The sequence below is a fragment of the Macaca nemestrina genome, chromosome 11, assembly GCF_043159975.1.
Source record: "Macaca nemestrina isolate mMacNem1 chromosome 11, mMacNem.hap1, whole genome shotgun sequence".
NCBI classification, from domain to species: domain Eukaryota; kingdom Metazoa; phylum Chordata; class Mammalia; order Primates; family Cercopithecidae; genus Macaca; species Macaca nemestrina.
The window spans coordinates 130542839-130552822 of record NC_092135.1 but is presented as its reverse complement, the minus strand read 5'-3'; the positions used below and the strand labels follow the sequence as shown (position 1 = coordinate 130552822).

The 9984-nt window shown below is 54.0% G+C and overlaps 1 protein-coding gene across 1 annotated transcript; it reads right to left on the bottom strand.

Annotated features, from left to right (window-relative positions):
• Nucleotides 1–4235: 4235 nt before the first annotated feature.
• On the bottom strand, nt 4236–8418 carry LOC105474004 (intestinal-type alkaline phosphatase). Its single transcript, XM_024790291.2, has 11 exons — nt 8352–8418; nt 8154–8270; nt 7924–8039; nt 7265–7439; nt 7016–7188; nt 6636–6770; nt 6468–6540; nt 6203–6337; nt 5922–6113; nt 5592–5708; nt 4236–5480 (listed from the first exon to the last, which is right to left on the bottom strand). The coding sequence occupies exons 1-11, from the start codon at nt 8416–8418 to the stop codon at nt 5128–5130; spliced, it is 1653 nt and encodes a 550-aa protein (XP_024646059.2). The 3' UTR covers nt 4236–5127.
• Between the last annotated feature and the right edge of the window lie 1566 nt (nt 8419–9984).

Below are 9984 nucleotides of genomic sequence, written 5' to 3'. Positions count from 1 at the left end.
CCTGTGGTGCCCTCTGGGGTCTGTGCTCTGCAGGGAGTGAGACGCCCCTGCTCACAGGGAGTTGCTCAGCCTGGGCATCCTGCCCAGTACTTAAGCACTTCAGAACTCACCTGGACCTTGGGGTTTGGTTAAAGGGACGTTAACCAAACGTCCCTTTGCTGTTTGCTCAGCTCACCACATGCCTTGCCATAGCCCTGGGCAGTGGGTGCCCCAAGAGCTCATGTTTAATATTGAGCTCCATGCTGGTGCCTTCACTCTTCATGCAGGTACCACTCCACACAGTTCTTGGGTATCCCAGAAGAAGGGAATTGGGTGCCCCAGGCCAGGGGTTGATGCAATACCCACTCTGGATTGCACACCTTCAGCGGATTGCGGAGGATTAGAGTTTAGTGCGTCTAAGTGGATTGATGGATTATATGATCTTTTTCTTTCTTTCTTTTTTTTTTTTTTTGAGACAGAGTTTCACTCTTGTTGGCCAGGCTGGAGTATAATGGCACCATCTTGGCTCACCGCAACCTCTGCCTCCTGGGTTAGAGTGATTCTTCTGCCTCAGCCTCCTGAGTAGCTAGGATTACAGGCATGCACCACCATGCCCAGCTAATTTTGCATTTTTAGTAGACACAAAGTTTCTCCATGTTGGTCTGGCTGGTCTCGAACTCCCAACCTGAGGTGATGGCAGATCACCTCAGCCTCCCAAAGTGCTGGGATTACTGGCGTGAGCCACAGTGCTCGGCCTATATGATCTAGTTTTAACCAAACTCATCTTCCAAAATGGCTGAGTGGCTCACACAAGATTCGTGTAAGGAATCTGCAATGAACCCCAGAAATCCAGAGGAGGTGAACCACAGCAGAAGGGAGAGCTGGGAATTCCTTATTACTCCTGGCTGAGCTCAGGGTACAGACCTGACCGGAAGTTAGCCCCTAAAATAAAAATTCAGCAAATAAAACTCTTTGAATTTCCCCTACTCTGTGGTTACTGCTGAAGTTTGCCCAAGGTACCTTGTGCCTGGAGCTGTTAAGTCATCAGCAGTGTGCAATCCTCATGGTTGGCAAGGTGTCTAAAACTAAGCTTTCAGAACTGAAGAGAAACCTGTGCAGTCTTTTTTCCCAGCAATATTTAAAGTTTTGTGCTGTTCAACCCAGTCCTTCTTAGTTATTTCCCTAAGCAATGATAAATATTTGGAAAGCTCTTTTAAAGTTTCTTGCAAGATAGCATGAAACAAAAAACACCTACCAACGGGCAGACACTTATTCTTTCTGTTGCAGGAAAAATGGCAGAAACAATGAGCAGTAAATGATCTGTTGACAAACCGAAAGGCATTTCTTTGTCAGCAAACACCGTCGAAAGATGTAGAGAAAACACTGCCGAAGATTGGAAGAAACTCGTGTTAGAGCAAATTACCCAGTGTGGGAGGTTTGCTTCGCAGTGGGCTGAAAGCACAGATGTTTCCAACATGGCTCAGCTGAAGGTATTTGCCAGGTTCTGTTCCAATACTGAAATACACAAATCACTTCTTTCTTTTCTTTCTTTCTTTCCTTTTTTTTTTTTTCATGAGCCACTAAAGGGAAGATAGAGCAGACAAGATATATTGCCAACAGTAAATGCCTTCTTTAATAAAAACAATGTCATATGGGAAAATGGTAAAAATGCAACCACAGATAGAATAGCTACTCAGAAAGGGATTTTTAAAAAAGGATTCTGGATATGAATCAGGGTGCAGAGGTGGCTTCACCCTTACCCCTCACTCATTGGCTCATCCACGGTCTAATCAGCGCAGGAAAGAGGTAGAAGCCTGGAGGGCAGAGAATATTGCAGGAGACCGACCGTAGGCTCATGTTATACAGCCAAGACTGTGGCATTAGAGTAGAATCTTTCCCATACTTGGTAAGGAGATTGGGTGTGACCATGAAAACTTTCCACCCACACAGAATGACTTATCTTCATGGCAAAATACTGAAGAGGGTTGCCCCAAGTTCCCCTCCCTCTCTGTTAACTTTCCCTCTCTCTGTATGTATGTATGTATGTATGTATGTATGTATGTATGTATGTATTTGGGAGATGGAGTCTCACTCTCGCCCAGGCTGGAGTGCGGTGGCACCATCTCAGCTCACTGCAACCTCCACCTCCCAGGTTCAAGCGATTCTCCTGCCTCAGCCTCCTGAGTAGCTGGGACTACAGGCACCTGCCACCAAGCCCAGCTAATTTTGTGTATTCTTAGTAGAGATGAGGTTTCACTGTGTTAGCCAGGATGGTCTCGATCTCCTGACCTTGTGATCCACCTGCCTCAGCCTCCCGCGGTGCTGGGATTATAAGCGTGAGCCACCGTGCCCAGCCCTCCCTCCTTATTTTTTAAAATTTATCAGTAATTTTTAATTTATTTCTTCCCTGTGATTTTTTTCCCTGTGAATATTCTTTTTTAAAATTTAGATTCAGGGGTGCATGTGCTTGTTTATTACATGGGTAGACTGCATACTGGTGGAGATTAGGCTGCTAGTGAACCCAATACCCATAATGAATTTGTACCCGATAGGTGATTTTTCAATCCTCACCCCAACTCCTACCTCCCTCCTTTTTTTTGAGAGGGAGTCTCGCTCTGTCTCCCAAGCTGGAGGCAGTGGTGTGATCGTGGCTAACTGCAACCCCCGCCTCCAGGTTCAAGAGATTCTCCTGTCTCAGCCTCTGGAGTAGCTGGGATTATAGGTCCCCGCCACCCACCTGGCTAATTTTTGTATTTTCAGTAGAGACAGTGTTTCACCATGTTGACCAGACTGGTCTCAAACTCCTGACCTCAAGTGATCCGCCTGCCTCAGCCTCCCAAAGTGCTGGGATTATAGGTGTGTGGCACCATGTCTGGCTAATTTTTGTATTTTTAGTAGAGATGGGATTTCACCATGTTGATCAGGCTGGTCTCGAATTCCTGACTTCAAATGATCTGCCCACCTTGGCCTCCCAAGTGTTAGGATTACAGGCATGAGTCACCGCACCTGGGCTCCCTCCTTCCTAAAGACCAAAGTGCTGACACTTTTGAGATGACAAGAGCTATCTGTTTTAGACAATCAGGAAAAAGCTTGAAAAATAATTTTACTTTTCTTGCATCTGCTCCTTCAAGGTAAAGATGTCCTCTCAATGAAAAAATGAGAAAGTAATCATCTTGGAATGAAAACTCATGCCAAAGAAAACATTTTTTAGAACTGAAGTTTGAGAATGTTTTCATGGACATGTGAATTTTGTGGTCAAAAATGTATTTGACTGATACAACCCTCATCCCTACATATTTAAAAAAAACTTGAAAGCAGATTATATATTTGAATCTGTTTTTTAAAATTTAGATATAATGTACATACCATAAAATTCATCCTTTTATTTCGTATTTTAGACATAGATTCTCACTGTGCTTCCCAGGCTGGAGTCCTATGGCTATTCACAAGTGGGATCATGGTCCTCCAATATTTTTGTGACAGCTACTAAAACCCAGAATTAAAAAAGAACGACCCTGAGAGCCAGGCCTTCAAACTGATGTTTTACAATTTTATTTCAAGGTTTTAGTAAATAAGAAAGCATATTGAATCATGTTACTATTTCTTGCAAAAGCGAGATGCTTTTTCGCACCTTTGTAAATGTACAAATAAATTTGTAATACTGCAAAATTTGCTGGAAAATGTGGTTGATTTCACCTTTATTTAATTCTTTTCAATGTTCTATTGGAGCAGGTGTGGTACTCACTAAGCATGGCTCTATTGGGATGGGTGCTCCAGAATGCTTTTGGAGGGAGGTCACAAACACCTGGAGTCAGCTCCTTCCTCACCTCTCACCTGGACCTGTCACTACCCCCATACTCCGCCCAAAAGACCAGACGCTTCTCCTGGCAGCAGCCAGAGTGCTCATTTTCCAGCCAGGGTGAGTCACAGCCCTCCTCAAAGACCTCCAACCACACCCCTGTACCCAGACTTCATGGTCTCCCATGCCCCACCCCCACTCTCCTGACCCCTCAGGCTTTCCCCACTCTACCCACCCACCCCCACCCCTCTGATCCAGTCCTTGGCCTCCCAGAGCACCTTCTGGCACTGTCCCAGGGCCTTTGCACTGCTGTGCTGCCTTGCTCAAGCCCCACTCTATTCAAGTGTCTTGCTCAATCGTCTGCTCCTCAGCAGCCCCTCCTGGTCTGCGTTATCCACCCCTCCAGATACCGTGCCCACACTCACTCATGATTTTTCTCCTAGGAAGTAGTACAGGCATTACATTGTCTAACACTTCCTTTTATTATTGCTTTGTCTCCTAGGAGAATGGAGACCTTCAGGAGGCAGGGGAGTCTTCCTTGTTGAGAAATCTATGCCCAGCATCCAGATGTCCCGGGAGGGTCCATGGGCTCTGGGCTGCTGCCCTGTACCCAGAGCTCCTCAGGCGCTCCTTGGATCTCCTGACCTGGAAAGGGCACTGGGGGTCGGGAAGCATCTGAGTGGCTATGACTTGGGGCAAGCCTCTGCCTCATTGGCCCCTTGGTCAGGTGCAGGGGTGTGGAATGATCCTAGTGGGGAGGCAGCAGAGGATTGTGTCAAAGCCCCATGGGGATCCCCGCCCCAGCAGCCTCCTTGGGTGGGTTGCAGAGTGGCGGGAAGCTGCTCTTCTTCAGGTGTCCTAATCCACCCAAGTCCTTGGGTCTACCAGGTGCTGTGAGGATTGAAGCTAAGAACGATGGGGCACACAGTCTCGGTGTGTCGTATCCAGGGTTGGAGGACGTCTATGGGTCCAGGCCTGCTTGGTCTTCCTCAGGCTAGAGGCAGGGTGGGGGCTGAGTGGTTTGGGTCCCTTTATTGTCTGGGGTGCAGACAGCCGCATGGCACAAATCCGCAGTCTCTGGGGTTGGGAGGAAGAATCAGAGAGCAGCCTGGGGGGAGGTCCTGGGAGTCCCAGGCTCAGCTCCCAGGGCGCCCTGGGTTCCTGCTCCCTGAAGGGGATGCAGAGGGAAGAAGGGCAGCGCTGCTCCAGCTAATGCTGGTTTATCTCTAGTGGGTGAAGGTCCAGCGGCAGGTCACCTGTATGTGTTCACGCCGGAAGTGGCAGCTCAGGACGGGGAGCAGGGCAGGACGCCTGGAGGTGGGGAGCAGGATAACTCCAGGGTGGGGCGCTCAGGGAGCAGCGGCCGCCCCCAGCAGCAGCAGGGTCCCGGCCAGCAGAGGCAGCGACGCGGGAACCGGGTGCGCAGCGTCGGTGGTGCCGGCGGGAGCGGGAGGCGCGGTGTCGGTGGTGCCGGCGGGAGCAGGAGGCGCGGTGTCGGTGGTGCCGGCGGGGGGCGCCAGGTCGCAGGCCGTGTAGGGCTCCAGGCAGGCGGCAAAGGCCATGACGTGCGCTACGAAGCTCTGCTCCTGCACACCGTGCACCAGGTGCGCCTGAGGACCGCGCGCGAACACCGCCACGTCTTCGCCTCCGTGGGTCTCGGACGACAGGGGCACCGCCGCCTGCTGCCGGTAATCGGGGCTCCCTGGTAGGAGGGTGAGTGCAGTTCAGGGCAGACGGGCGGCGTCCCCCTCCCGCGAATACCCCCATCCCTGGCACTCTGGTCCCCCTGAGCGGGCCATTCAGCCTCACTCACCGCTCTCACTCTCATTCACGTCTGGTCGCACGCCTGAGTTGAGCACGTAGCCCGGGCCATTGCCGTACAGGATGGACGTGTAGGCTTTGCTGTCCTGAGCCTTGCTGGGGGCCAACCCTGTAGGGAGACGGGGGTCCCTGTAGTTGAGCTGACCACAGCTGTGGGAGTGCCTCCTATGTGCTAGGCACCACTACTTTGCCTGTTCAGGGGCTCTGTCCTCACAATAGGGCTGGTGCCAGCATTACACACATTTGGCAGAGGAGAAAACTGAGGCTCAGACTTCACCCACATAACTGATGCAGCAGCACCTGCCACTCTCCCCAGGCCTACCGAAGATGGAGCTCCCTCGAAAGGTGTAGCCACCAAAGGAGAATACGTGGGAGTGGTCAGCAGTGATGAGGGTCAGCGTGTCCTCCTCGCTGGTGAGCTGGCCTGCCCTCTTGATGGCGTCATCAAACATGACCGCCTCAGTGAGCGCATGGTAAGCCAAGCCCTCATGATGACCATGGTCGATGCGACCACCTGCAGGAAGGCCAGAGGAGGGTGATGCTTGAACTTGCCTTGCCCTGCCCTGCCCCGCCTTCCTCCACTCCCCAGGGGCCACCACACACCTTCCACGAAGAGGTAGAAGCCGCGGGGGTTCCTGCTCAGCAGGCGCAGGGCAGCCTCTGTCATCTCCAGCAGGGAGGGGTCCAGTGTGGGGTCTCGGTTGATCTCATATTTCATGTCTCCGGGTTCAAAGAGGCCTGTGGGACAAGGGGCTTGGTAGTGATTGGCAGGCTGCGAGCAGGAGAGTGCTGGCTGATGTGCACACAGGCTCGGATGGCACCCTCTGAGGCCGTCTGAGGAATGCCAGGGCAGGAAGGGGGTCATTACCCATGAGATGGGTCACAGACTGGTCCAGGGAAGCCTGCATGAGCTCAGTGCGGTTCCACACGTACCGGGCACCCTGCAGGGATAGAGCCAGGCCTCAGCCCACAGCCCTGAGACCCACACACTTGCCCTCCCCCTGCCATGCCTCCCACACCTGCCAGCCCCCATCACCTGGTGCTTTGTCAGCCATTCCTGCACCAGGTACTTCTCGTCCAGTCTGGTTCCATTCTGGCTGGCATCACTTGGGTACTCAGGGTCTGGGGTCCCCCTGGGAAACATGTACTTGCGGCCTCCACCCAGGATCACCTGGGGACAGAGGATGGGGCAGGTGGGTTGGGGGCCTAGTTGGCCCCATGTCCCCTCCTCATGCACAGCCCCTGGCTCCCCTCCCCAGGGCAGTGGGAATGGCCCAGGCTGGGCTGCACATTCCACCTCCCCAACCCCACCTCCAGACCCTGCTGACCCGGATCAGGCTTTTGGTTGCCTGGATCTGAGCCTATGCCCCCACCTTCCCCTCTGCCTAGCCCCAGCCCTTGGCCTTGGGGTCGCACGTCAATGTCCACGTTGGAGATGAGCTGTGTGGCAATGTCCTGGCAGCCATCCTGGCGGGCCGAGGCAGGCATGTCAGCATCTGAGTACCAGTTGCGGTTCACCGTGTGTGCGTAGGTGCCAGCTGGCGAGGCATGCTGCACCCGTGTGGTGGTCACCACTCCCACTGACTTTCCTGAGGGTGACAGGGGTCAGGATTGGTGACCGAGGTCTTGGGCCTGGTCCTGACCCCGCAGCAGGCCCTAGCTCACCTGCTTTCTTGGCCCGGTTCATCACGGAGATGACCTCATTGCCGCGTGTCGTGTTGCACTGGTTATAGCGGGCGGCTGCGCTCAAGCCGATGGTCTGGTAGTTGGCCTTGACCCCGCACAGGTAGGCTGTGGCTGTGCCTGCGCTGTCTGGCACCTGTCTGTCCACATTGTACGTCTGAGAATAGAGACACCCTGAGCTCTACTTTGGGGCTTCGGCAGCATTTACAGCCAGGGGCAAAGTCCTACCCTGATTTAAACCCAGGCAGCCTGTACTGCATCCAGTTCCTAGTATCCCCACTTCGCCTCCCTCCTGCTGCGCCCAAAACATGCAGGGGCCCTGGGTGCTGCTGCTGCTGGGCCTGAGGCTACAGCTCTCCCTGGGCATCATCCCAGGTAATGAGGCTCCCCAAGCTGTTCCGCACACAGGGCGCCCCCTCACCAGGCTGACCTGATCTCTACTCTCCCCCTGGCCAGCTGAGGAGAACCCAGCCTTCTGGACACAGACCCCAACCAGGGGCCTGGTTCTGGTCCTCTGGGGTCCTAACTGCTCCCAGCTCCTAACTCAGGCCCCAGCTGTCCTGGCTCCCTCCCTCCTGCCACACTCCATATCCTTGACCCCCTCCTCTGCTTGGAGGACTCTGAAGTGGCCCAGCCCTTACCTTGGATAGCGCCACGTATGGGAAGCCGTCCATGGCCAGGGGCGTCTCAGGCCCCAGTTTGCCATTCTTCTGCCCCTTTAGGATCCTAGCGGCTGTCACCGTGGGCACCCCCATCCCTGAAGGGGCAGAAATGTGTGAGTCCTGGGCCCCAGGGCTGGCTTGGAATCACCAAAGGTCCTAGGTGCTGGGGCTGTGAGGGCTGCGGGGCTGGACAGGCCTTGGTCACTCACCATCACCCAGGAAGAGGATGAGGTTCTTGGCGACCTTCTGGATGGGCTGCAGCTTCTTGGCGGCATCCAGGGCCTCAGCTGCATGGCGGTTCCAGAAGGCTGGGTTCTCCTCCTCAACTGGCCAGGGGGAGAGTAGAGATCAGGTCAGCCTGGTGAGGGGGCGCCCTGTGTGCGGAACAGCTTGGGGAGCCTCATTACCTGGGATGATGCCCAGGGAGAGCTGTAGCCTCAGGCCCAGCAGCAGCAGCACCCAGGGCCCCCGCATGTCTTCGGTGCAGCAGGAGGGAGGCGAAGTGGGGACACTAGGAACCGGCTGCAGTGCAGGCTGCCTGGGTTTAAATCAGGGTAGGACTTTGTCCCTGGCTGTAAATGCTCCACGTCCCTCCCCACACCCCTTGTGTCCATCTTGACCCCACCCAATCCTGTGACCAGAAGCCAAGCTTGCTGAAGGGAAGGGACCGTGTGTGGCTCATAGTGTCTTGTGGGAGATCCGTTGCCACTCCTTTGTTCACCTCATTCAAGGTGTGAAGAGAGGTGAGGCTGGAAACACACAGCCTAGGCCAGGGCCCAGGTTAGGGCTCATCATACCACGAGCCCCAGAGGAGTGTGAAAGGAGGCGTGTGGGGTGGCCTGGCTGCCCTAGAACCCACTTGGTGTGTGTGGGTGCCCACACCTATGTCCTGAGGACATGGGCTGGGGAGGGGCCAGTGCCCTGGGTTGGCCAGGCCTGGGCTGGGTCTTCCACAGCAGCTTGTACACTTGAGGTTGACCCCTGTTTTCTTGCACAGGTAGATTGAGCCTGGGGTGAGTCTGTTTTCCATGAGCCATGGGCACACCCAGAAGTGTAGCCTCTGATAAGGAGCTCAGAGAGTTTGGTGACCTCAGGCTGAGTTCAAAAGTATTGCTCCAGTCCAGACATCCCACTCTGAGTGTGTAGTCAAAGGAATGCAAACCAGGGACTCGAACAGGTACTGCACACCCATGTTCCCAGCAGCATTATCCACAGCAGCCAAGAGCTGGAAGCAACCAAGTGTCCAGCAACAGAGGAATGGAGAAACCAAACAGGGTGCACACATACAATGGAGTATCATGCAGCCTTGAAAAGGAAGGCGACCCTGACACCTGCTACAACGTGGATGAACCTTAGGACATTATGCTTAGTGAAATGCACAGTGCAAAAGGACCAATACGCATGAACACACTTCTCTGAGGTCCCTAGGGGAGTCAAATTCATAGAGACAGAAGTGGAATGGAGGTTGCCTGAGGCTGAGGGAGGAGGCAATGGGTTAGGGTTAGGGTTAGGGCTCGTGTTAGGGTTGGGGTTAGGGTTACAGTTGGAGTTTAATGGGGACAGAGCTTCAAGGTTGCAGGATGAGAATGTTCTGGAGATCAGCTGCACAACACTGTGCGTGTACTCAACACTGCTGCCCTGTACCCTTGAAAATGGTGAAGGAGGTAAATTTGATGTACCATGTTATGTAGCACAATTCAAAAATTGGTTCGAGAAGAAAAGGCTCCTCCAGCTCCACCCACCCCAGCCCAACCACAGCAGCCCCTTCTCCACTCAGGCCTGTTTACCTCAAACCCCAGGCTTGGCCTTCAGAACCCAGGGGACCTCACCTGCTGCCCAGCCTCTGCCTGCCCTGCCCCACTCCACACCACGCCCAGGGCCTCCCCTCATACGAGCTTTCCTGGGTCCTCCTGCCTGCATCCTGCCTGGCTTCCTGCTGGTCATCCTGGGGCTCTCAGGGAAGATGTCACCCTCATGGGCCCTTCCTGCCTCCTGCTTGTTGCCCCCTTAGTTCCCTCTACCTCTTGCTTCATCTTGCTG

Coding starts and splice junctions, on each gene's coding strand:
- LOC105474004 (XM_024790291.2), bottom strand. CDS start 8,418: ATGCGGGGGCCCTGGGTGCTGCTGCTGCTGGGCCTGAGGCTACAGCTC. Junction 7,189..7,264: donor GAACCGGGCCAAGAAAGCAG/GTGAGCTAGGGC, acceptor TGTCACCCTCAG/GAAAGTCAGTGGGAGTGGTG. Junction 6,541..6,635: donor AATGGCTGACAAAGCACCAG/GTGATGGGGGCT, acceptor CTATCCCTGCAG/GGTGCCCGGTACGTGTGGAA.